Genomic DNA, 27836 nt, shown 5'->3' on the forward strand with positions numbered 1-27836 from the left:
AATAAACTCATTTCATGTAGATCCACTCATGTGACCTATTTAATCAGTTGCCCTTGTGGGCTACAGTACATCGGCAGGGCCACACGCCAATTGTCTGTAAGGATCAATGAGCATGTTGGGAATGTGAGGAGAGGCTTTCCCAAACATAGCCTCTCCAACCATTTCTGCCTGCACCACAATAAGGACCCTTCGCTCATGTCCTTCGGTGGTATAGACAGAGTGGACAACCATTGGAGAGGAGGAAATATGACCAAAAAAGTTTCCATGAATGAGACCCAATGGATCTATACAATGAAGACGTTAGAGCCATTGGGTATGAATATTGATATTGATTTGAATTGTTTTATTTCCAATTTTTAAATATATATATGAATTTTAATTCCCATCATCTTTCAACCTGGCATTCATCATTTTAATAATAATTTTACATTTATCCTTATATTATGATCACATAATTTTATGTCGTATAATTAAATTTTAGGATGTTGGAATAAAAATATTTTAGTATATAGTGTATTAATATTGAAATATTGTCTTTGGAAATATTGTTTGAAATGTTCTAGCACACACAGCATCCCATCCTTTAATGTAGTTTCATGTATTTATGAACTGGAATCGCAACTGGGAGTGTAAGGAACACAGACAGAATTTGTATTGGTTGGTCCTGAGATAGTCAATGGTTAAACCGAACGGCAGCTATAGTTCAAAGGTTGTTCCAAATTTTTCCTCCTAAATATGTCCCCGTGAGGCACCCTTACTGAGGGGAAGAACCCATCAGTCTGGTAAAGAATGGGCGGTTCTAACTCCGGTGACTAGCGATTGGATGCTGAAATCTGTGCTAGCCTCTATATAATATGTGAGGAAGTGTACGGTCACATGATCCCCTGATGACGTCAGCACGCCTGACGAAACGTGCGTCGGGAAGCGTGAGACCGTAGAGTTCCGGTGGGGTGGAGCGCAGATGCGGAAGCGGCGTCCCATCCACCTGAAGCAGCCGAACGATTTGTTTATTGTGGCGTTTATCTTATCGCTATGTAGTAAGTGCAATACTTTTTAATTAAATCTGTTTACCTGACAATATTACACTATTGGAGTTTTCCTATTCTTTACAATACGATGTCCGGAGTTCCGGAGGTATCCATACATACTGGTCCACTACACAATTGATGTGAAGACAGTGTTAAGGAAAACCTGGAGCTCCTGTGGAGACATACGCTGATTGTGACCCCCTGTAATTAAGGGGTCAACTTCTTCTGGTAAGAAGTATTTTATCCGAGCACTGGGTGGATGGTGATTGGTGAAGGCTTTTATATTAAGTCCAATTTGCTGCTGAGACAATTAGTTTGCACCGAGCACTTTAAGGACTTCATTTATTTATTCACCCACGAAAGGACTATATTAATGTTTACATATGATTAGAATTGGTTTATTTATTAATGTGATTTATTTGAGATACATCACCACTTTTATGCACTATAGCACTTTATTGTGAGTCCAATTGCTGAGCGCAATAACTTTTTCTTTATCACAAGGCAAGCTGGCTCCAAGCATGCCCTCATCCCTCCCCTGGTGCCCTGGTTGCCAAGACAGCATGCCATGTTTTTTTCCCCTGTGTTACCCAGTGAGAAACACTGGGTAGCAAGTTTGTGTGTTATGGACACTGCACCACTGCACTGTATTTACAAAAATCCACAGTAGAGTTGTGCCTGCTGTTGAGGAGTGGTGCAACTGTAAACTGTGGACGATCAGGCTAGCTTTGGATGGAGATGATTAAAGTTACAGTTACTAGCTGTGGATGGGGGGGGGGGGGATTAGAGAGGTAAGAACTGTAGGTGAAGGGTGGGATGCTACAGAAGTGAGATCTGAAGATGGTGGGGACTTGTTACAAAGGTGAGATCTGTGGATGGCGAAAGGGGGTTACAGAGGTAAGAGCTGGCAATGGATTGTTTTGTTACTGAGGTAAAAGCTGTAAATGGAGGGGGAGATGCAGGGGTGAGAGCTATGGGTGGATAAGGATTTGGGCTAGGTACAGAGGTGAGGGAAAGGCTTCTTCACAGTAAGAGTTGTGAAAATATGGAATAGACTCTCTGGAGAGCTGCTTCTGTCCAGCTCAGTAGATTGCATTACCAATTCAGCTCCGGAAGGTTTTACCCCCTTCCTGACTAGGACATTTTTTTCAATACGGCACTGCGTTACTTTAACTGGTAATTGCGCAGTCGTGCGATGCTGTACCCAAATAAAATGAATGTCCTTTTTTTAACCACTTTACGTCCAGCCCCCGCAGATGTACTGTGGCAGGCTGGATCTCCCAGGCAAAGTGCCGTACATGTACGGCGCTCGCCTGGGAGGAGCTAGGGGGCGATCGCGCGCTGCCAGAGGTGCGCTCCCGTCCCCGCTCGTCAGCGGGGAAGCCAGTGCGTGTGACAGGCGGCTCCAATGGCCGCCGGCCACTCGCGATCTCCCGCTACTGACAGAGAAGGACGGATGGCTGATGTAAACACAGCCATCCGTACTTCTCACTGAAGTGATCACAGATGTCATGTGATCCTGCTATATAGGATCACATGTCTCTGTGATGACTTCACAAGCCACACCCCCCACAGTAAGAATCATGCCCCTAGGGTCACATTTAACCCCTTGATCACCAGTATTGTTAACCCCTTCCCTGCCAGTGTCATTTTTACAGTAACAGTGCATATTTTTAGCACTGATTACTGTAGTAATGTCACGGGTACCCCCAAAAGTGTCAAAAATGTCAGTCAGGGGTCCGATCTGTCCGGTGCAATTGCGCAGTCCCGCAAAAAATCGCCAATCGCTGCCATTACTAGTAAAAAAAAAAAACAATAAAAATGACATATATCTTTCCCGTAGTTAGTAAACGCAATAACTTTTGTGCAAACCAATCAAAATACGCTTATTGCGATTTTTTTTACCAAAAATATGTATCAGAAAACAAATTGGCCCAAAATATTAAAAAATTTCGATTTTTAATTTTTTTTTGAGAATTTCATATAAAAGAATGTGAAAAATATTGTTTTTTTTAGAAAAAATTGTCGCTTTTGTTTTGTTTATGTTTATAGCGCAAAAAATAAAAATCGCACAGGTGATCAAATATTTGTGGGGAAAAAAGGACGTCAATTTAGTTTGGGTACAGTGTCGCACAACCGTGCAATTTGACCGTTAAAGTCACTCAGTGCCGAATCGCAAAATAGGGCCTGGTCATTGAGCAGCCAAATCCTCCGGTCTGAAAGTGGTTAAAATATATCTTTCTTTTGTTGGTATTTCATCACCTATGCGGTTTTTATTTTTTGCGCTATAAACAAAAAAAGACTGACAATTTTGAAAAAAAAAAAACAATAATTTTTACATTCTGCTATAAAACACATCCAATAAAAAAATGTAAAAATCATATTTCTTCATAAATTTAGGCCAAATAGGTATTCTGCTACATGTTTTTGGTAAAAAAAATTCCCAAAAAGCTTATTTTGAATGGTGCAAAAGTTATAGCATCTACAAACTATGGGATAGATTTGGAGACTTTTTCATTTTTTTAAATATTTTTTCCTAGTAATGGTGGCGATCAGCGATTTTTAGCAGGACTGCGACATTGCGGCAGACAAATCTGACACTAAGTGACACTTTTTAGGGACCAGTGACACCAGTACAGTGCTAAAAAAATGCACTGTTACTGTATGACACTGGCAGGGAAGGGTTTAACGTCACGGGCAATCAGAGGGTTAAATGTAGAGATCAACCGATTATCGGCAACACCGATATATTGGAGGCTGATATGCACTTTCCCCGATATCAGCCTTTGGATTTACCGATATTGCCAATGTTTTTGTGAAGTCATTGCGTATGTTGCGTGCAAACGTTCTGCCTTCTAACACCGCCTCCCACACCTGCGCGGCCCATACATGACGTAATTTCACCGCGCGCTGCACACGTTCTCTGCCTTAAGACCGCCTCCCACGCCTTGGACAGCCTCGTGTGCAGCCAGCTGCAGTCCAGTACGGTCACGGTGCCAGCCATCCACCCACAGGCCCTGGCCTCAGCAACCCACCACAGGGTGCCAGCCGCCAGCCATCCGTCCCACAACAGAACAGGGTGCAAGACAGCCAGCATCCAGCCGCCCACCACACAACAGGGTTCCAGCGAGCAAGCAAACTAGCCACCCAGATGACACCAAGCCAGCCACCCGCCACCGTGACCAGTGACCACACAATGTTCCAGCAAGCCAGCCACCCTCAACAGGCCAGGGTGAGTGAGTGACACCAAGCCAGCCACCCACACAACAGGGTGACCCAAGCCAGCCACCCACCACAGTGTTCCAGCAAGCCAGCCACCCCCCACAGTGTTCCTGATAACCAGCCATTAACAATGGTGTCTGACTCAGGATTTAAGCGGTTGATGTCCATACTTGAGCCAAGCTACACACTGAAGAGTGAGAAGTATTATTGAACAGAAATGCTGGGAAAGATTCACTAAAAGGTCGTTGACAAAGTAAAGGCTATGCTGCAGCCAGAGAATGCTGGCAACTCACTCTCATTCACGACTGACTGCTGGTCAGGACAAACAGAGTCAGATTCACTAATGATTCTTACATGCCATTTCATTTCAGCGGATGGACAAAAAGGCAATTGGTGTAGGATCCCACACTGAGTACAGTAGAGAAATGTTTCTAGGCATGCTTGAAGACTGGGGAATCAACCAAGATCAAGTGATGCTTGTGCTACTTTGAGACAGTGGAGCAAACCTGCGGAAAGGAATGAGGCTTGATGATATGTCATACCTCAGTGTCATGGCACACAACACCCTCCAACTTTCAAATGATGGTCTGTCAAGCCAAAGAGCTTTGATTGATATATGTGTTGAGAAGCATGAACAGATTAAAAATGTCGTGCTTGCAAGTCTTTTGAATCCTCGAAACAAGAACAATGCTTTCTCTTCTGATGATATATTGGCAAAGGCAAAATAATGGCTGACAGAAGATATTCAACAGGAGGTGCAGGGGGTTCCTGCCGAAAAGACAAGTCCAGATCACTATTTTTATAATATGAAAGAGCAGCATGCTGCAAAAACAGAAAAATGTCCAAAAATACGCCAACGAACAGAAGAGACTCTTCTTCATCATGGTTGAATTGATCAGGACATTTTCAGTGTTTTATTGGGGCCTCATGCGGAGGATTCAATTTCTTCTGAATCTGCAATAATGAGCTTGGATGATGAACTTCATGTCTATTTGAAGGAACCAGTAATTGACAGAAGAAGTGATCCTCTTCAGTGGTGGAAAGAAAATGAGGCACGCTACAAAAGACTTGCTTCCCATGCTACCTCTCCTTTAAATGGCGAATGTACAAGATACCTCTCTCTCTCTGCTCCTCTGTCCTCCTCTCCTCCTGAGCATGTTTATGAAGTGGCAGCATTATATGAACAAAACAGAAGCCCTTTAACAGGTGACCATGGACATGCTGAAATGTTCTGCTTTCTGCAGTATAATATTGTTCTACTTAACTGGGAGTATTGAAAAGAGTAGTGTCCTCTCAAATCCACTATCTAGCTGTTGCCTAGATTTTTTTCTAGCAGTTTTGCACTGACTGCACTGCAGTAGTTGCAGTGAGTGCCCTACTGCAGAGGTAGTCCACTGACTCCAGTCCAATCCACAGTCTAGCTGTTACCTAGCTTTTTTTCTATCCTTTTTGGACTGACTGCTGTAAATCATTGCAGTGAGTGCACTACTGCAGCAGTAGTCCACTGACTCCAGTCCAACTCCAATCCACTGTCTTGCTGTTGTCTAACTTTTTTTCTAGCAGTTTTGCACTGACTGCAGTAGTTGCAGTGAGTGTCCTACTGCAGAGGTAGTCCACTGACTCCAATCCACTGTGTAGCTGTTGCCTAGCTTTTTTCTAGCAGTTTAGCACTGACTGCAGTAGTTGCAGTGAGTGCCCTATTGCAGAGGTAGCCCACTGACTCCAATCCAATCCACTGTCTAGCTGTTGCCTAGCTTTTTTTCTAGCAGTTTTGCACTGACTGCAGTAAATCATTGCAGTGAGTGCACTACTGCAGCATTAGTCCACTGACTCCAGTCCAACTCCAATCCACTATCTTGCTGTTGCCTAGCTTTTTTCCAGCAGTTTAGCACTGACTGCAAAAATTGACTGTTCAGTAATAGATTTGTATCGAAATTTGTGTTATTTTTGCAAAATTTTAAATGTACAAAAATATCGGCCAATATTGGCCAATACTGATATGCGATCGGCAAAATATCGGTATCGGCAATGAAAAAACTATCGGTCGATCACTAGTTGAATGTTTTCCCCTTTGAATGCTTTCTATCTGTGGGGGTTGTGCTTTGACTAAAGCAAAACAGAGATCTCCTGCTGTGTCCTATCAGGTACAGGTACGTGATTTTGCACTTAAGGGCCACCCTGCCACAGTATATAGGACATGGGACATGTATATGTACATGGGACGGCCCTTAAGCGGTTAAAAAAGGCCTGGATTCTTTCCTAATGGCGCTTTTCCACTGCATGGAACCGTACCGGTTCGGCACGCTTTTGTGCTTTTCCACTGCTGGTACCGCATGGTATAGGGTCGGAACGGTTCGGTACGGTACGGTATAGGTTTGCTTTTCCACTGCATGGAACCGAACGGTACGGTACGGTACGGCTCTGAAAAAACAGTACCTACTCGATTGTGGTTCCAACAGGTACCAAACTGGTACCATATCCCACAATCCTTTGCATGCAGTTACTACTACCCACTGATTGGTCAGAGAATCACACCCACCCCTTGTTATCCCACCCACTTAACTTTAGTACTACTTTAGTGGAAAAGCAAACCTATACCGTACCGTACCGAACCGTTCCGACACTATACCATGAGGTACCAGCAGTGGAAAAGCAAACCGGGCCAAGCAGGGCCGAGTAGAGCCGAGCCGGTACTAGCCGGTACTTGCAGTGGAAAAGTGCCATAAATGTGCAGTACTTAATGTAACCAGATACTAACATTTATATGTAAAGTTTATCTAGGAATCATCCGATTGCCTCCTGGGGGATCAGGATAGAATGTTTTCCCCTGCTGCAGCGAATTGAATCATCTGGGGTTTTTTGCCTTTCTCTGGATCGAATGTGGGTATGGGATTGTGTATATAGGATTGTAAAAAAATGTGTTTGGTTTTGTTTTGTTTTCCCCATTTTATTGGTTGAACTAGATGGACTTTGTGTCTTTTTTCAACCAGATTAACTATGTAACTATGTAAGGTGAAAGACGTGGATGGGGAGGAGGGTGCAGAGTGGATGGGAGTAAGCTGAGAAATTCAATATAGTGGGCAAGGTCGGGGAGTGGGGGGGGGGGGAGTAGGGTGCATACAAGCACGTGGGAGCCATACAAACTACTAAGTACCATTTTGAGTTGCTATAATTAAATTTCAGCAAAATGGATTAGTCTGCTGCATCATTTTTTCACGTAGATTTCCGGGGTGTCTTTGAATTCAGCCCTCTGTAAGTTGATTGTTTTCAATTCCAATAAACAATGTGGTATTTTTTCATTTCTACAATATTACCCAGTCCATACCAGTATAGATATCCAGCATGATATTTTTCCCCATTGAGATCTGATGTGTTTTCAAAGTGTTCCTTTATTTTTTTTGAGCAGTGTATTTGAAAGTGGTTTAATAAGATTAGGGTCTCTTAGTAGTGTCTACATTGCAGAGGGGAAAAGGGTCAATGGAGAGGTCTTCAGCCATAATGGATCATAGTACATAGTGGGTAGATCACAATACTGAAGCCCCTTAGAGATATAAGAAGCCAGTGGGTGTTTCAGACCACAGATGTACATATAAACGGAAGTGTCTCTTAGGAGTGAAGTTAGTGACAGTTTTGTTACAGGTGCATATGGTAAAAAATTGGGACTGGAATATATAAATATATATATATATATATATATATATATATATATATATATATATACAGCTGCAAGAAAAAGTATGTGAACCCTTCCTTTGGAATGATATGGATTTCTGCACAAATTGGTCATAAAATTTGATCTGATCATCATCTAAGTCACAACAATAGACAATCATGGTCTGCTTAAACTAATAACACACAAAGAATGAAATGTTGCCATGTTTTTATTGAACACACCATGTAACATTCACAGTGCAATTGATAAAAGTATGTGAACCCTTGGATTTAATAACTGGTTGAACCTCCTTTGGCAGCAATAGCTTCAACCAAACTAAATACTAATAAATATTCACACCAAATGATTATAAATAATCATAAAGTGCAACGTGCAAACCATGTGCAAAATATTAACTAAGCATATACAGTACCCAATGATAGGGTATCATAAAATGTGGAATGCTTCAGCGTGATAATTCAATAAATGGTGATAGTCCAATAAATATAAAATATAGGTAAAGATAGTGATAGTCCAATAGATATATAAATATATATAAAAAGTGATATAAATATATATAAAAAAGTGATGTCAGCAAGTGTCCACATAAATCCAAAAGTGCTTAAGTGCCAGAAGAGAAGTGTAGAATCATGCCATCAATCCAGTGCTGTGGAATGTGCCAATCCTCCCCCTTTGGATGTTCAACTTACCGGACTCAAATGACCCCTAGGCTGTATAGCTGAAAGGGTCAAAAAGGCTTGTGTCCCAGTAAGGAACCTGGTTGGGAATTCTTGGAGATCAGATGTCTGTAGTTCTTAATGGCCCGGTATACATATATAAGGGAAGAAGGTCACAATAGTGTAACTCCGTGATAAAACTTTTATTGAAATACATAAAGAGTAACACTCACATTTTGTGCAGAAAAAACAGGCCGATAATAGGTAAGAAGCTTTTCTGGTGTCGTTTCCTGGTTGCGGTGTGTGCTCAGGATGTCTCCTTGGTCCCGGCGTGCGTTCCACCGTACCGGAAGTGACGTATCTCTGATCCTAGGCAGATCACCATCCGTGGGTTGCTGGGCTCACTCCTGTCCTGTCCCAGCACTCTGACTTCGGCTCCACTACACGATCCTTCCCTGAGGCCTCCGATCTCAGGCAGCATGCCGAAGTCAGCCATTCTGTTGTTGATTTACTTCTATGCTTTGGGTCATTGTCCTGTTGCAACACCCATCTTCTGTTGAGCTTCAGCTGGTAGACAGATGGCCTTAAGTTCTCCTGCAAAATGTCTTGATAAACTTGGGAATTCATTTTTCCTTCGATGATAGCAATCCGTCCAGGCCCTGACGCAGCAAAGCAGCCCCAAACCATGATGCCCCCACCACCATACTTCATAGTTAGGATGAGGTTTTGATGTTGGTGTGCCTCTTTTTCGCCACACATAGTGTTGTGTGTTTCTTCCAAACAACTCAACTTTGGTTTCATCTATCCACAGAATATTTTGCCAGTACTGCTGTGGAACATCCAGATGCTCTTGTGCAAACTGTAAACGTGCAGCAATGTTTTGTTTGGACAGCAGTGGCTTCCTCTGTGGTATCCTCCCCTGAAATCCATTCTTGTTTAGTGTTTTACGTATTGTAGATTCGCTAACAGGGATGTTAGCATTTTCCAGGGACTTTTGTAAGTCTTTAGCTGACACTCTAGGATTCTTCTTCACCTCACTTGAGCAGTCTTCGCTGTGCTCTTGCAGTCATCTTTACAGGACGGACACTCCTAGGGAGAGTAGCCAATTTGTCTTACTGGAAGGTATAAACTCCGCGCAAAGGTCTCTATTTGGATGTGCAAAGAGCTAAAAAGTGCAGGTGTAAATGGCGATGTAAAAGTATAAAATACAAGTGTGTGATAAAAAATGAAAAATATATAAATAATTGTAAGGCTGCAGCCTCCCAGAATATTAGTCCAGAGACTAAAGGTAATATGAGTGGAAGATGGGTATTGGCGCTGCCTTAGGTAAATAGAAAATCAGTGTATGATGTAAACATATGGAGTGAAAATACGATAAAGTGACAAGTGCAAATATTATCACAACTGATGTAGAAAAAATGTAAACATATAAAGTGGTAATGCAATAAAGTGATGAAGTGCAAATATTATTCCAACATTATAAAGTGCACATTTCCAGTGATGTTCAAATAAAGTGCTAAACAAATGAAGTGCTAGCATGCACGTGCAAGAAAGTCCTTGACTTTTTTGAGGTTTATTAGTGCATAGATAGAGAGGTACTCACATAAAAGGCAGGTTAAATGAGCGTGGGTACGAGTCGGGAACGGTATGCAATCCAAGCCTCGATCTCGATTCCCCAACCGGAAGTGACGCGACACGCCGTACGCGTTTCGTAATCAATACGTCCTCAGCAGCGTCGCTTCACTTCCGCTGTAGTCCCTTATAACTACATGCGGTAGCTAAGCGACCAATTGTAAACAGGTCGGAAGGCGGTAACGTAGCCCGGAGGAAAACTCCGGGTAATAGGCTCCAAGAATATGGCGGCTATCTTGACTCTTATACAGATAATCTGCAAAGGTGCCAAAACTATATATGTAAAACTATATTAATAATTTTGATAGCCCAATACTTATAAATTTACCCGAACCTGTACAAAAGATTGAAAATGTCATCTATTATATACTCCGCTATCCGCATATAGGTAATCTGGGAGGGAGACATATATAATGTAAATCTTACATTTAAATACTAAAAACACAATGTAAACTTTATTCGGAATGCAGATTAAAACAAATTGAGAAAAGGAAAGGGGGTGTATGTGTAAAAGAAAGAATATGAGTATGTATAAAATACTGTGTATATAAAATTGAAGGGCCATCTAGTGGCTATTCAACAAACTGCTGGTGAGTTGTTGGTAACTACAATGGGAATAGGTGAGGCATAGAAGTTGTGTAAAGGACTAAAAAGGGCCAGAGGTGTAGAATAGATTACCTGTATATAAAATGTCTAATATTGAATTTTAGAGTGATGTTAAGTGTGTATATCTATATTTATAGAAGAGATTATATGGTGGATAATCTATTGGTTATTGTCCTGATAACCCGATATATTGATAATCAGAAAAAAGGACAATAATGTGCAATAGTAATAACCATATTCCTTAAAGGGTTTTGGATTGGGTGGATATATAGTTATTGTCCTAATTACTCAATGATCACGAAAGAGGCAATAATATTGGGTGATAGTGATATGTGTCCCTAGAAAACCATAACAGAGATACACATAGTGGAAAAATACAATATTAAAAGTTATTTTTAAAGGAATTTTAAAATTATTAAAAGTGTAGGTAGACCCCGTAAGTGAACTCAAAGTAATAAAAGATCCCGGATTAAAAATTAGAAATAAAACAATTAAGATCGATGTCTAAGTTGAGGCCTTTAGGCTGTAGTGTATTTAGCCTATATATCCAGGACGTTTCGTTTTTGGAGATTTTTGTCCTTTTGTTCTCCCCTCGCCAATGTGTGGATATAGAATCAATCCCATAAAAGATGAGACCCGTAGGGTCTTTATTGTGTTTTTCAGCGAAATGCCTGGATAGGCTATGTTTTGGGAAACCTTTACGTATATTTTTAATGTGTTCCCTAATTCTAACAAATAGGGGCCTCGTTGTCCTGCCCACATATTGTAGCCGACATGGGCACTCTACAACATATGTTACGTGATCTGTATGGCAAGTGATAAGTTTGTTAATACTAAATTCTTCTCCACTAGCACGGGATTTAAATTTTAATGTTTTCCTTGGTTGCCTTCTATTAGTCTTACAGGGCAGACATCTATTGCATCTGATGAAGCCCTTAAGATCTGGAAACATTTTCACTGGGCGTGGAGGGTCAATTACATTGTGCACCAGTTGGTTGCGAAGAGAGGGTGCTTTTCTATAAATAAATGTAGGTTTATTTGGTAACAACTTGGATAAAGTTCTATCTGATTTGAGTATAGGCCAGTATCTTTTAATGATACGCTCAGTGTCTCTGAAGTTCTTGTGAAACCCTGTAATAAAAGCTGTATCTCCTTTGTTATTGTGTGTGTTGTTCTGTTTTGTGAATAGGTCTTCTCTATTCATTCTCCCGACTATTTCTCTAGTCTTAAGTAGGGTTTCTTTATTATATCCTTTCTCTACAAATCTTTGTAATAATATTTCAGATTGTACCAAATAATCTTCGTGGTTGTCGCAATTGTGTTTCATGCAAATGAACTGACCCTTCGGAATGTTCCCTTTCCAGTTCGGGTGGTGGCAACTTGTATTAGGTATGTACCCGTTTCTGTCGGTACTTTTAAAAAAGGTTTTGCTCTTTAAAATCTGTTGGTCTTTAAAAATTAGTAAATCTAAAAAGTTGATTTGTTCCTGACTCCAGTTGCCAGTGAATTTTATCCCATAAGGGTTATTGTTAAGAGTGGAGAAGAATTCTCTTAAGGTGTCTTCCGTGCCATTCCAGATTATTACGATATCATCGATATATCGTCTATAAAAAACTAGTTCGGGGCGGGGTTGGCCATACACAGCGTTTTCTTCCAGCATGTCCATTAAAAGATTTGCGACGCTCGGTGCGTACTTGGCTCCCATGGCCACCCCTTTTGTTTGCAAGTAGTACTCTCGGTTGTACCAAAAAAAATTGTGAGACATTGCTAGTTCAAGGCCTTCCATAATGTACTCGATTTGCGTCTGTTTCAGTTTACTTTGTTCGTATAAAGCCTTTCTTACTGCTGTCAATCCATCAGCCTGATTGATGCTTGTATATAGTGAGTTAGCGTCTATCGTGGCTAGAAGGCAATTGTCTGAGATGGATGTAGATTTAAGGGCCTTGATAAGTTCTGAGCTATCCTTTAAATAAGATTTACCTCTTTTTACAACAGGTTGGAGATATCTATCTAGGTATTCACCGAGTCGGGATAGCAACTAATCTACCCCGCTCACGATAGGCCTACCGGGGGGTTTTTGGGCGTCTTTGTGGATTTTAGGCAAATAATATACCACTGGTATCTTACTTGCCTGTGGCAGCAGGTATTGTGCCTCTTTTTTGTTCAGTATACCAATATCCTTGCCCTTTCTTATGTAATCTCTGAGTTTCTTTTTATATAATTTAGTGGGATTACCTTTTAAATTCTTATAGGTATCTGGTACCTGTAAGAGATTCCGCATTTCAGCCTCATAAACACTTTTCTTTAAAATAACTAGGCCTCCACCCTTATCTGCAGGTCTAATGACTATGTTTTTCTTCTTCTCAAGTTGTTTGATGGTGTGTTGGATATAATTGAACTTTTTCTTGTTGATTTTAATTTTCCGTAGGTCTGATTCTACCATCTTCTGGAATGCACCAATACATTCGCTACCCGGTACTTTGGGGTTGAAGAGGGAATTGTTTCTTAGACCTGAATGTTTGAAATTAGAATCATCTGAGGTTTGGGTGGGGCCTTTTAAGCTAAAATGTGTCTCTTGAGTTTTCTTAAAAAATTGTGTAAATCAATAAAAACTTCAAAAGGGTCTAACTCTTTATTTGGCACAAATTTAAGACCAAGGTCTAAAATAAAAAGTTCGTCAGGTCTAAAAACAATGTCCGTGTCCTAAAATTTGTGTCTTCTTTTTCTTCTTGCCTCCCCTCTTTCCTCGTGTACGTCTCCTTCTTCCCAATATGGGTTCTGGTGTTGTGGTCTCATGTATCCTCCTTGCTGTTGACCTCTCCATGTGCCTTGATAGCCTCCCCCTCCTCTGGGTGGGGCGGGTCTCCGATTCCGGGGATGATAGTTGGTCCAGTTGTTGTATCCTTGGGGGCCCCTCCATCCGGGTCTTCCTTGGGGTCGATGCCAACCTTGAGTTTGTTGGGGCCCGTACGATGGTGGTCTCGGGCGGGGACCTCCCCGGAAAAAATTCCTTGGTTCATTGTATTGTGTTCTCTCATAATCGTCCCTTATCGGACTGAAATCGTCTCTTCTGTCCAGAGGTGAGTATCTGTTTCGTGTGGGTATCTGAAATCTATAGTTATTAGGCGTACTCAATATAGAAGGCCTAGGCCTAGCTCCTGGGGAGGGTCTGGTATCTATTCTTGCTGTCTCCCTGTTTTGGACAAATCTGTTATTGGGCGGTGTGGGTTGGATATCCCTAGATTCTCTACTAGGTCTGAAGGAAAGAACTCGAGGTGTTTCGGGAATAGGTGTTTCAGGTTCGTCATTGAGTTCTTCTTCTTCAAGTGATGATTCCATTGACGATGGAATAGTTGGGGTGTTCGGGATTTCCATATCTTCAACTCTGTCTTACTGTGGACTGATGAACAGCAAGGCTTTTGGAGATACTTTTATAACCCTTTCCAGCTTTATGCAAGTCAACAGTTCTTATTCATAGGTCTTCTGAGAGCTCTTTTGTGCGAGGCATCATTCACCTCAGGCAATGCTTCTTGTGAAAAGCAAACCCAGAACTGGTGTGTGTTTTTTATAGGGCAGGGCAGCTGTAACCAACACCTCTAATCTCATCTCATTGATTGGAGTCCAGTTGGCTGACATCTCACTCCAATTAGCTCTTGGAGATGTCATTAGTCTAGGGGTTCACATGCTTTTTCCACCTGCACTGTGAATGTTTCCATGGTGTGTTCAATAAAAACATGGCAACATTTCATTCTTTGTGTGTTATTAGTTTAAGCAGACTGTGATTGTCTATTGTTGTGACTTAGATGATGATCAGATCACATTTTATGACCAATTTATGCAGAAATCCATTTCATTCCAAAGGGTTCAAATACTTTTTCTTGCAGATCTGATACGGCTCAACGAAATGTGGTTCCTTCTCTATCAGCCTCTTTTCTGTATCTTTATAATGTCCCTGAATCTAAACCCATGGAGATGCGTTTAAAGTGAAGCTGTGCAGGACAAAGCTACAGCTTTACATAAAAGCCCACCCTTTGCCACTTATAACCACCTTCTTTTCTTTCCCACTGCTCCAATTGCCCAACTGGAGTGAAAGTGAAGGTAATTGCAAGTATAGGGAGCAGTTGACTCTCTTCTATGATGCAGCGCTAACCAGTAGCACTGGTGGCCAGTAGCAGGGGTCAAGTGCAGTCATGTGAGGGAAGAGTGAAAGTTCTCCATTCACTTCTCCAACATAAGGCCCTGTGTAAGATCCAATCTGGTTGGCACTTACTGGTGATTTCATTGGAGCTGCCTTACACAAGGCTTTTACCCTTTGCTCCTGTAGGAAATAAAATCGCTTGGAAACTAAGAGAAAGTGTGTGTGTGTATATAGAATAGGGAGAAATGCAAAAATGTTAGTCTGTTATTTTAATATGCATGCGCAAAGCACAGGTTCACTTTATGTGTGTTTTCTGGTTTAATAACCACCCTTCTGCTGAGCCCATTATAGTTCTACCCACAGCACTGGAATATGAGAAAGAGGGTATGTAAAACCTTGTGACTCGAGGCTGCAGTCCCAGAAGCACTGGTCACACAAACATGCTTATTTACAACTCAAATAATTAAGAGGACATTTTGGCTTTAGCACAGATGCGTGTAGGCAATGCAGTCTAATTTCTCCACTGTAGGTTTCTCTCATAGGCAGCAGCATTGCAGTTGGAGAGGAAGTCAAGATGAACATGGTTCCTCTAAGGTTTCCTGGGTTCACTGGGGAAGCTATCCCATTGGATGCTGCCATCCCATGTGACTCTAGCAGCCATGTTGGATCAGGCAGAATCTATTTAAGGCCCTGGCTCTCAGGCTTGGTGCACATTTTGCCAGTAGGGAGAGTAGGGACACGTACCCTGCCTGGTAGGGACAGAACTAGCGACAGGGAAAGGTACCTGATGAGGATGGAAAACCTAGGGTTTGCAACTTCTCTTGACATCTTCCCATTTGGGCATGAGATGGCAAGGTGGAATTCTGCCCCTCCTAACAGATGCTGTCAGTTTTGCTGAAACCTGCTCTCTACATGCTGTTGGACCTGTGAGTGTTTCCAGTTGGGTTGGCTTTGCTTTCCACTGGGTTTATTGTGAACTGTTGTTGCATTTATTTATTAGTTCTTTCATCGTACTTGGACTGTGTGTGTTATTGCCGCTGCACCCCACCTACATGCATGTTAGCTAACACTTGTAGTAAGCTGTTTTCAGTTAGATCAGTAAAGCAGACATGGTATTACATATACTATATACTCTAAAAAATGCATACTTTTGTTCAAAACCAGGAACTTTTTTACAAAGATGTTTTTTTAAAACTGTTCAAATCACTATATTTTATCTTTTAAAAAGGTCATTTGTATTACAGCATACTGCAATCCAGATATACACAGTTCTGGCATATCCAGCATTTAATGTATGTACTAGCATGGTGTGTGCTGAGATCCATTGTTGCTGGTGGGGAACTATTGTCGCTGGGGAAATCTATTTTTGCTGGTTGGGTATTTTGTTGCTGGGGAGGTTGGGGCAATCATTGCTGGTAGGGATCTACTATTGAGTAAAGGGTCTCTTAATGCTGGCTGCTGGGAGACCTATTGTTGCTGGTGGGATTCTTTTTTGCCTGACAAGTCGCGCTAGTGTGAATGGACCCTTAATCAGCTGCAGCACCTGCAGGGCTGTAATGAGGAAAACTGCAGGGTCTGCATCCCTTTAGATGTGATTTCCCACTGTGAGTATCTCACCAAAAATGACATTTTTGTTGCAGGAATGCCTGAAATCTGACTTTAGTGCAAATTTCTGGGAAAATCAGTAAGCCAATCACACAAGCAGGAAATTATGTTTCTGGGGGGCGTTCTGTACACATTGAGTGTACAGAATACCTCCAGGTAGCCATATTGCATTGCATTTACAGAAAATTACAGAGCTGCAGATTGAAAAGGAAAGGTCATTTTTAATAACATTCAATTGCAATATAACTTGTGTTGCAATTGTATATGCTATCTAATTTTTTTTTTGCTTTTTCCCCATGAAAGTTGAGTTACCCTTTAAATTTATGTAGTGAGCTGATAACATAGGAGGAACATTTTCAATAGTGTCCTAATTACTGTGGTTGCAAATCTGTTGCTTCTTATATTTTATATCTCAAGTTCGAGGTATTCTGTAGTCCAAGGGGAGAACCGGGCAGCCCAGTGTCACCTTTCTTACAACTTTTGTGAAATACAGTAATTTTAACAACTCAGAAAAGTATTGTTCCAAATTTTTTGTATCCCCCTTGTGATTTGTTTTTAAAGCAGCATGAAAGAATTTACCACAATAGAGCCTGACTTACTGGCAAGACTTGGGCGGGCTTCTTTAGCATCCTGATTTCCTGTTGGCAGTAAAATAAAATGTGTGAGGGCAAATGAATTCACAGTGAACAGAATTTTAAAATGTTCAGCGAAATGTTAGTGAGTAGTATATAATCTTTATCCGCCATTGTTTTTTCAACTTAGAAGAAAACTCCTATTTTAACCATTTTTTCCAAACCCCTGCTTTTAAACTCTGACAAATCAGTTTATCGCAAACTTCAGACCATTTCTAAAGATGTTGTCACCTGTTCTAATAATGCTATTCCATGTGCTGCCTCTGAGGGTATAAAGATTTAAATTTAGAATGTAAATTCCATAACACCACTCGTTCAGTAAGTGTCACGTGTGCACATAATCATTGTTAGTTAAAAGATAAACTATGCTATCATAGAGATGGAAAATTGGGGCAACATGGATCATATAATCTACTTGTTACAGAATTTGAAAGTGGTAAAAATTACATTTTTGTACTTACTGTATCTGTAAAATCATTTTCTTGGAGTACATCATGGGACACAGAGCCGACTATAAGGCTACGTTCACATCTTGGCGTTGCTATTTACAGGCGTTTTTTCTGCATTTTTTCAGGCGTTTTTATGGGCGTTTTACAGGCGTTTTTACAGGCATTTTTGTGCAGGCGTTTTAAGGTTGACAAGTGACCAATGGAAAAAAATAAAAACGCCTGTAATCTGTCCAAAAAGAAGCCCATGTACTTTTTTGAGCCTTTTTTGCTTAAAACGTCAAAAAGCTCAGATGTGAACAGGGGCCATTGAAATGAATAGGATTTTTCTTGTTGGGCGTTTTTTGAGCTGATCCTAGAGCAGAAAAATGCCCCAAAAACGCCCCAAAACGCCTACATGTGAACTTAGCCTAAATCATGACTACAAACAAGTGGCCACTGCCCCTACCTATAACTGGTCTTTGTTGCTGGGAGCACTGGAAGGGCGACATATGTAAAAAAAATACAAAGAAATTTCGAAGCTCAAACTTACCGACCAACCAAATCGACTTGTCCAGTACTCCTTGCTGCAAAGACCAGTCATAGGTGGGGGTAGTGGCCACTTGTTTGTATTTTGATTATATTGGCTAGGTAAAGCACTAACATCTTAACTGCCATAGTGTTATGTGCTGGGTGTTCAGTGTGCCCCTGTACCTTTAAGAAGGGGTGGGCTCCTTCCAAGTCCACCTGCCTGTTCAAAATGCATTAAATCTCATTGTGGAGACTCACTGAAGTTAGAGTTAGGGACTACAGAAAACAGGGTGCTTTGACGGGGCCTGTAGCTTACGCATGTAATGTGTGCAGACTAAACCCCTGTTCTTAACTCATATTGTTAGACAGGGCAATTCGGTTGGTCACTGGCTGGTTCGTAGGTTTAAGCTTGGAAATCTCTTTGTATTTGTTTGATATAAATCCTGACTACCTGGATTCAATGGGCACTGGCAGAAACAAAAAGACAGGAAGTCCTGACCTATATAACCATTCCCATACCAGAAGTACCTCTGTTTTGTAGCAAGCAGTGAAGCCCCAGAAAGAGGGGTGGGACCTCAAAGCGTTTTCACCTTGCGACTGAGGATTAAAAGAAGGTCCCAAAGAATATTTTGAATGATGATGACCCAACTGGAGTTGACCTGAAGTAAAAACTAATCATCTCAGAAAGGGATTGTACTAGCACTCTCTGAGTAAAAGAAAGAAGAAAGCCCCTGAGCTTCCTCAGGCTTGGAGTCCTCAGAGGTAGACTCCACAGTCTGACCTTCCTCAACTTTTATTCTGACCATCTCTTCTTCAACATCCACTCAATCCTCCTCTACAGCCAGATGGGGATCTGGAAAAAGGGACCTCTCCTGCTTCTTACTGCCCTTTGACATGGAGCTGAACCAGCAATCTTTCCTTCCAGGCCTGCCAATGCTACAGCCAAATCATCCTTAGTGACATAGGCAGAGCTCAGGGCCCCCGTAGTGGCCAAAAATGCCAGACAGATGCAGTGGATCAAATGCATTAGTCATTTCTGGTCTATCTTTAGATACAAACACAGCAGGACTAAAACTATACCCCACAGGACTTGATGGTGGCATGCCTATGCCCCTCCCAGCTGTGCTCCCCCCTCCCCCATTTATGGAAGACATTTTCCAAGTGTGCTGGTTAGTAAGAGGACTGCTCCCAAACCTACTATCCACTCAGCAAGATGCCCTAAAATTTGCATCCATTGCTCGACTTTAGTACAACCAGTATGTCTGTATTTTTGCATTCAATTACTGCCGGTGGTTACAGCCACTAGCAGTAATCATTGTGTTCCCCCAACAGGGAAGGCTCCACGCCAGCAGTACACAATAGTGCTGCAAGAGGGAATCCCCCATCAACACTGACTATGGTTGCAGGAAAGAAAATCACATCATTTATGGCTTACCTTAGGGAGAGTTCCCTCACTTCTTCTGTAGTCGTTGAGGCAATAGAAACAGTTCTTACCTGAAAATGTGGACTGAAATGTTTATCTATATTGACAATCCCAACTTCTTTGCCATCCCGGACAATTACGGTGGTCACTGTTCGTCCAGTTAGGTGTGTGTGGAGCTGAGAAGCAAATATGTGAATTCCATCTGGAGGAAGTGCCTGCAATTAAAATTGGAAGCCATTGTTAAATACAATAAAAAACCTGACATATATTTTAACCCTTCCCTTAAACATGTTGTTACTGTTGTCTGTATCCCTGTTGGTGAGATTTTCCCTTCTATCTCTGGAGCCATACAGTAAGTGAGGGGAAATCTCCCCTATGGAAACTGAGAGAACAAAAACTAAACTGACCCTTCCTTGCTTTATTGAAACAGCATTTTTTAGCTAGGGGTTAGGCTTTAAGCTGCACAGAGTAAGATAGCAAGTATCCAGTTCAACCAACAAACATGGAATATATAAAAAAAAGCCAGCCAAGTCGGAATTCAAACCAGGACTACAATTCTGCAAATGTGCTAACCACTTAGTATCATACTGATACAGTCACTAAGTGTTTCTACATTAAGCTGGCACCATATTATATAGAGTCTCAGGGTCAGGTTAGGTGACATGTTACATTTCCAGTTATGTTCATTGGGAATCCAACAGGTTAACTTTTACTCAAGGATCCCCAAATGAAACTTGTTGCGATTCATCCAGTTTTCAAACCGTCTGCAGCAAACATGTCATTCTGCTTCAAACACCTGACTGTAATTATAACCTTAAAGCAGAGGAAAAAAATAAAATTTGTGTTTTCCCTATGCTGCTCAATAATTAATGCCTCCCTGCTTCATTTAAATGTTGTTTCCGCTTGAACGGACAAGGTGGGCCGATCAAGGAAATGGGGAAGGATATGGAAGCTTTCATTCCAGCAAAAGAATTTGGTTGTTTGTAAAGCCTCAGTTTTAAAACATCCACCAGCAACTACCCAGCTATTGCAGAACTAAAGGACTCAGCACAATCTACTAGCCAAGACAATCCACTTGCTGTTTTCTAGTTGTTACTATTTTCTAGCTGTACAAAAATGAATGAAATAAATAATTAAAAATAAACAATGTATCTTTCAAACTTTGAAAAGAAACAGGATTTTGAAACACTGACACGTATCTATAGAAATATACTGGTTAGTGATTCATTTTATGTGTATATCTAAAAGAATTAAAAAGACACCCCAATCACCCCAATACTTCAGTAGTCATTCTTAAATTATTGTAATATTCAGGCTTAGTTCAGCCATACATGGTTCGAATCTTGGCCTGTTCATCAGGAATCGGCCGGAATTCGAATCGTTAAAGGGCAGGCTGAATGTACTATGTTGATTGATTGATCAATTTGGGTACAACCAGCCTGCAGGATTCTCCTACGATTATTGCTAGTGGTTGCTATAGCCTTCTCCCAGAAGGGATGACTTCTGCCACCGCCCACCCTTGCCCCCCACCGGGGAAAGACAATTGCTGATTTCCCTGTCAGCACTGTCTGTGTTAATATGGGAATCATGCAAATTTCTTTCCTGTGACTCGTAGTTGCAGGAAAAATATTTGCACCATGTATGACCAGCTTTAGTTATTTTTTTTTTTTTACTTGCCCCTTACCTCGTTTGAGGATGATTCTGGAGACTGATATGATAGGCAATACTGTTAAACCCCCTAAGGTTTGGTATTTATTGTTTTGTTAACCTCCTTATCTCATGTTGATTACATATGCTGCCTCCCAGCTCATGAGTTTACACAATGGAATCAAATCACAGAGCTGAGCCATACAGTGTTTTACATTTATCCCAAACATAAAAAGTTCTTGTTATCAACAAAAGATCAGGAAACTGACTACATCAAGTGTCCGACCTCAGCTCTCACTTTTAGCTACACATTTATATTAACTTTAGACCAAATATTTGGATTCTTGTAGAAGCTGAATCTTGACTGGTAATCTTTAAATCGGGAACCTCTTTTTAAGCCTATCCTTCTTTCCAAACCAGAATGAGTTTCTGTCATCCAGTGCAAATGGATCGGCTTAATGTCTGTATTTTGTAGCAAGGAGTTGGCCAAACTGCAGGTCCCAGGTTTTACGAGTCAGGCGGATCTCTTAGCGTATAACAATGTAGTGCGTAAATAGAGAAGAATCCAGGCCGAGAGCATGGCAGTCCCCAGGTGTCAGTATAGTAGCAAATTAGTGACACGTCACTGACACTCCAGTCCACAGCAGGAGATGAGAATTCTGCCTCTGAAAGCCACACTGCTCAGCTGGTGTGAATAATTCATGCTCACTTCCAGTTTACCTTGAAAGCAATGTGTCACGGTAAAGTTTGGATGTCTGGATGTAAAGAGTTTTAAACAGAGTTTTGATATACAACCCTATAGGGCATTTGTAATATCTATAAACTTCATCAATACTAAAATAGAAAATATATAATCTATTGTATAGTAAGTAGTGATAGAGTTTATAGATATAGCTAAAGTCCTATAGAACTATATATCAACATTGTGTTTACAGATTGTATTAGGGATTAGGAATAAATGTAGTAGGCTCTCGCGCTTAAAGACTGATCCTAATCCCACCTTGTGACAAAGTGGAAAGAATAAGTAAATATATATATTTGTGCAGCAACTTAATATATATAAATTGTGAATAATAGTGAGAAATGCAATACTAGCCGCGCACAAATCAAATAAACCAAAATGTCATAACATATGTGTTGATAAACAATCAATATATAATCAAACAATTGATAGTGATTAGTGGTAAGTATGAGAAGATAAAATCAACGTGACTGTGAATGAATCAACAAAAAATAGTCCATAACCACTTTAAAGTCCAAAAAATTATATATAGTAGTGATAATTTAGATGATCCAGTGAGATTTCTAGTGCCTACTGAAAGAGGAAACATCCAGAAGATCCACTACCTCTGTGATCCACTCCCCTCAGATAAGCAACTCACCCCCACTTATTGCCCTCCACTCTCGTGGGTCGGGCTAGCAGCGCTAAAAATATTCCACCACGGCAATCAGGATATCAGCAACCATAGATCCCTGGTTGTTGGGCAATCTATTTTCCGCTTATTGCATGTAAAAAAAGAACAGAAGAGCCCCTCTAGTGCAGTACCGTAAAAAACACTTTATTACAATAAAATCCACTGAATTGCACGTACATGTATAATACTTGTCAGGCGCATCAATCGTATATTAGCAAAATAAGAGGGGATTGGGGGTGCTCACTCCGGTCCTGACGCCGTAGCGTTGTGATACTGGAGCCAGAGGGAAACCTCCGCTCACCCGACCGATCCTCCACTGATGCGTTTCGTCACTTCCTGACTTTGTCGAAGGGGGTGGCCACACGTTCTGACTGCCGGACTTATCACTACTCACAGCGTCCAATCAGGATGCAACCTCACCTGAGCTCATTAACACCGGATGCCGCAATAGTGTCGGACAGTATTACACACATGTCTGTCTGTGCTATTAACCCTTCCGAAGCCATGTGCCCCGCAAATGCCAGCCGGATATAATCATACTTCATACTTCTGGTTCCAGTATCACAACGCTACGGCGTCAGGACCGGCGTGAGCACCCCAATCCCCTCTTATTTTGCTAATATATGATTGATGCGCCTGACAAGTATTATACATGTACGTGCAAAATAAGTGTGCAAAATGGGACAATGATTTAAAGTGTTTGTTCACCAATGCCAGAAGTCTGCCAAGCAAAATTGGTGAGTTGGAAGCTCTGGTGCACAAGGAGAACTATGATTTAATTGGTATTGCTGAATCTTGGCTTCATTCTTCACATGACTGGGGTATTCATATTCCTGGCTATGCTCTCTTTCGGAAAGACAGGGTAAAACGGAGGGGTGGTGGTGTTTGTTTCTATGTGAGAAGTGATCTCAAAGTGAGTGCGAAAGATGACCTAGTTGATGGAGAGTGTGCTGAATCTGAAGCAGCATGGATCAAAATGTACATGGGTGTGCGTAAAACAAAGATTTTCATTGGAGTTTGTTATAGACCTCCCAGTATTAATGAGGAGGTTGAGACTCAGCTCCTGGCACAGATAGAAAGGGCTGCAAGGGCTGGGACAGTGTTAATAATGGGGGATTTTAACTACCCAGACATTGACTGGAGTAATGGCACTGCTGGAACAGTTAAAGGGCACAAATGTATAAACCTATTACAAGACAATTTTATGGTGCAGTTTATTGAGGCCCCCACTAGAAATGATGCTCTGTTGGACCTGGTAATCTCAAACAATGCAGAGCTTATTAACAATGTTCATATAAAAGAACATCTGGGTAGCAGTGACCATAATATGATTTAATTTAATGTTAGCTGTAAGCAAAAAACGCATACAGGAAATACAAAAACACTTAACTTTAAGAGAGCAAAGGATGAGGGCTGCTCTCCAGGATTTTGACTGGGAGGGAATATTGGCATCGATGAACACAGAACAGAAATGGGAACTTTTCAAAAATACTTTATGCAAACTCACTGCAAAGTATATTCCCATGGGTAATACGTTTAAAAGGCTAAAAATAAAACCTATGTGGCTCACAGCAAAATTTAAAAAAGCTATTGATAAAAAGAAAAGAGCTTTTAAAAAATATAAAAATGAGAAAAACACTATCATTGTTTAATTGTTACAAAGAATATAACAGAATGTGTAAAAAGGAAATCAGGGACACAAAAATTCAAAATGAACGACAGATTAAAAATATAATGTAATAAATACTAAAACAGACATGTCCAGCATAAATCACACTCAGCAGCGCTCAATATGTCCTCTGCATATCATGATCATATAGTCCTCATATAAAAGTATTATACCGCAAAAACAGTCTCTATAAAAGGTAAACACGTTATTCCTTATTGATACGGTGTTCCCGGTGCTCAAAGATCATAGATTCGGTCTTAACCTTCACCACACCATCAGTGACCCCTTAAGAGTGGGCACTCACCAGAAATAGCGTATTAAAGCGCCTGTAAGCATTGGTTGCTTGAACCCTTGACTATCCGGACCACCTCTGCTCTCACCAGAAGAACTACAGATTGCAAAAGATAGTAGGACAAACCCCAAAAAATTCTTCAAATATATTAACAGTAAAACGGTTAGGTCTGAGCATGTAGGCCCTTTACAGAATAACAAGGAGTGGGTGACTGGGGACAAAGAGAAGGCAAATTTATTAAATACTTTCTTTAGCTCTGTATATACAAAGGAGCATGGGGGAGCTCATGACCATAATGAGGACGGCATTGACACAGCCCCAAATGATCCACAATGGATCAAAAGTGATATGGTCCAGAAATATTTAGACAGAATAAGGGTGGATAAAGCGCCTGGACCAGATGGCATCCACCCACGCATCCTAAAAGAATTGAGCGCTGTAATTTCTAAGCTATAGATAAAAAGAAAAGAGCTTTTAAAAAATATAAAAATGAGAAAAACACTATCATTGTTTAATTGTTACAAAGAATATAACAGAATGTGTAAAAAGGAAATCAGGGACACAAAAATTCAAAATGAACGACAGATTAAAAATATAATGTAATAAATAATAAAACAGACATGTCCAGCATAAATCACACTCAGCAGCGCTCAATATGTACTTTTTCTTTAGTCTAACTTCTATAGTCGGGAAGATATTGGAGAGTTTAATAAAAAACCACATAGATGAGCTCTTTCTTGCTGGAAAATAAATATTTTAAGCAACAGACAGCATGGATTCATGAGAGACAGAAGTTGTCAAACAAATCTGATTTCTTTTTATGAGGAGGTAAGTAAAACCTTGGACAGAGGGGGGGGGGGGGGCTGTGGACGTAGTATACTTGGATTTTGCAAAAGCGTTTGACACAGTTCCGAACACACAGATAATGTGTAAGGTAAAGTCTACAGGCTTGGAAAGATCGGTTTGTAATTGGATAGAAAATTGGCTAAAAGACAGAATTCAGAGAGTAGTGGTTAATGATTCTTACTCTGAATGGTCTAAAGTTATCAGTGGTGTACCCCAAGGTTCAGTGTTGGGACCCTTACTTTTTAATATCTTTATAAATGATATAGGGTCTGGGATTAAAAGTACCATTTCAGTCTTTGCAGATGACAGCAAGCTTTGCAGTGGAATAACTTCTTTACAGGATGTCTACAACTTACAATCTGACCTCAATGCACTGTTTCATTGGGCAACTATGTGGCAAATGAGGTTTAATGTTGATAAGTGTAAAGTTATGCACTTGGGGGCTAAGAATATGCATGCATCATACATACTAGGTGGAGTATAACTGGGGGAATCCATAGCGGAGAAGGATCTGGGTGTTCTGGTAGATCATATGCTTAATAATATCATGCAATGCCAAGCTGCTGTTTCCAAATCAAGCAAAGTCCTTTCTTGTATTAACAGAGGCATGAACTCCAGAGAGAGATATATAATTTTGCCCCTATACAAATCATTAGTAGGACCTCATCTGGAATATGCAGTTCAGTTTTGGGCATCAGTTATTAAAAAGGATATTGGGGAACTGGAGAAAGTGCAGAGAAGGGCAACCAAACTGATAAAAGGCATGGAGGACCTCAGCTATGAGAAAAGATTAGAGGAACTGAATTTATTCTCTCATGAGAATAAGGGGGATATGATCAACATGTATAAAGACATAAGGGGTCCATATAGTGAACTTGGGTTTGAGTTGTTCACTTTAAGGTCAACACAGAGGACTCTCTCTACGTGTAGAGGAAAACAGATTTTGTCTCCAAATACGGAAAGGTTTCTTCACCATAAGAGCTGTGAAAATGTGGAATAGACTCCCTCCAGAGGTGGTTCTGGCTAGCTCACTAGATTGCTTTAAAAATGGCCTGGATTCTTTCCTAGGTGTACATAATATAAATGGGTACTAAAATTTTTTTTAGGTAAAGTTGATCCAGGGAATATCCATTTTGCCTCTCGGGGGATCAGGAAGGAATTTTTTTTCCCTGCTGTAGCAAATTGGATCATGCTTTGCTGGGGTTTATTTTCGCCCTCCTCTGGATCAACAGCGGGTATAGGACTTTGTATATGGGATTTTATGGTAGGGTTTTCAATACTATTTTTTTTTTTTTTTTTTTATGGTTGGACTTGGTGTCTTTTTTCAACCTGACTAACTATGTAACTATGTAACTATGTAAATATGTAACTATGTACGTGCAATTCAGTGGATTTTATTGTAATAAAGTGGTTTTACGGTACCGCACTAGAGGGGCTCTTCCGTTCTGTTCTTTTTTTTACATGCAATAAGCGGAAAAGAGGTTGCCCAACAAACAAGGGATCTATGGTTGCTAATATCCTGATTGCCGTGGTGGAATATTTTTAGCGCTGCTAGCCCGACCCACGAGAGTGGAGGGCAATAAGTGGGGGTGAGTTGCTTATCTGAGATGAGTGGATCACAGAGGTGGTGGATCTTCTGGGTGTTTCCTCATTCAGTAGGCACTGGAATCTCACTGGATCATCCAAATTATCACTACTATATATCATTTTTTGGTCTTTAAAGTGGTTATGGACTATTTTTTGTTGATTCAGTCACAGTCACGTTGATTTTATCTTCTCATACTTACCACTAATCACTATCAATTGTTGGATTATATATGCATTGTTTATCAACACATATGTTATGACATTTTGGTTTATTTGATTTGTGCGCGGCTAGTGTTGCATTTCTCACTATTATTCAAAATTTATATATATTAATTTGCTGCACATTGTCACAAGGTGGGAGTAGGATCAGTCTTTAAGTGCAAGAGCCTACTACATTTTTCACCTTTACATGTTTGAATATATTTTAAACAATACTCTTGCAGCTTTCCCTCTATCCATATTGCTGCTTATAAAACATGCAATAACATTTTTGAGTACTAGACAAATTGATTTGAATATCTGAATATTTACACATTCCAATCCTTCACAACTGTCAGAAGATGTGTCAGGCACCCTGAAAGCATTATCCTTCACCCTTGAAAAACAAGTGAAAACATGGTGGGACATATCCACCATTGATATGTATTTAAGGTGTTTGAGATGGGATGTTATGCCCCAAGATGGTCTAAATGATCAAGAATCTATCAATGAATGGGTTCAATTTTTTTTAATAAGGCAGGTTTGGAACTCCAAACACTTATTTTAAAGTGGAAAAAGAAGAAGATGGAAAATATTACCAATAAAATTAA

General features: G+C 40.6%; 1 protein-coding gene across 1 annotated transcript in view; it reads right to left on the reverse strand.

The window, feature by feature from the left end:
* Positions 1–27836, reverse strand: part of DBH (dopamine beta-hydroxylase) — a gene marked incomplete at its 5' end in the record, with an annotated part of 140893 nt that overhangs the window by 59064 nt on the left and 53993 nt on the right. The window contains 2 exons of the mRNA XM_082263605.1: positions 17160–17198; positions 19643–19786. Of these exons, the coding sequence (XP_082119731.1) occupies positions 17160–17198; positions 19643–19786 (183 nt within the window). The remainder of the gene's footprint in view (positions 1–17159; positions 17199–19642; positions 19787–27836) is intronic.

This window comes from Pelophylax lessonae (genome assembly GCF_965119305.1).
Source record: "Pelophylax lessonae genome assembly, chromosome: 7".
Classification (NCBI taxonomy): domain Eukaryota; kingdom Metazoa; phylum Chordata; class Amphibia; order Anura; family Ranidae; genus Pelophylax; species Pelophylax lessonae.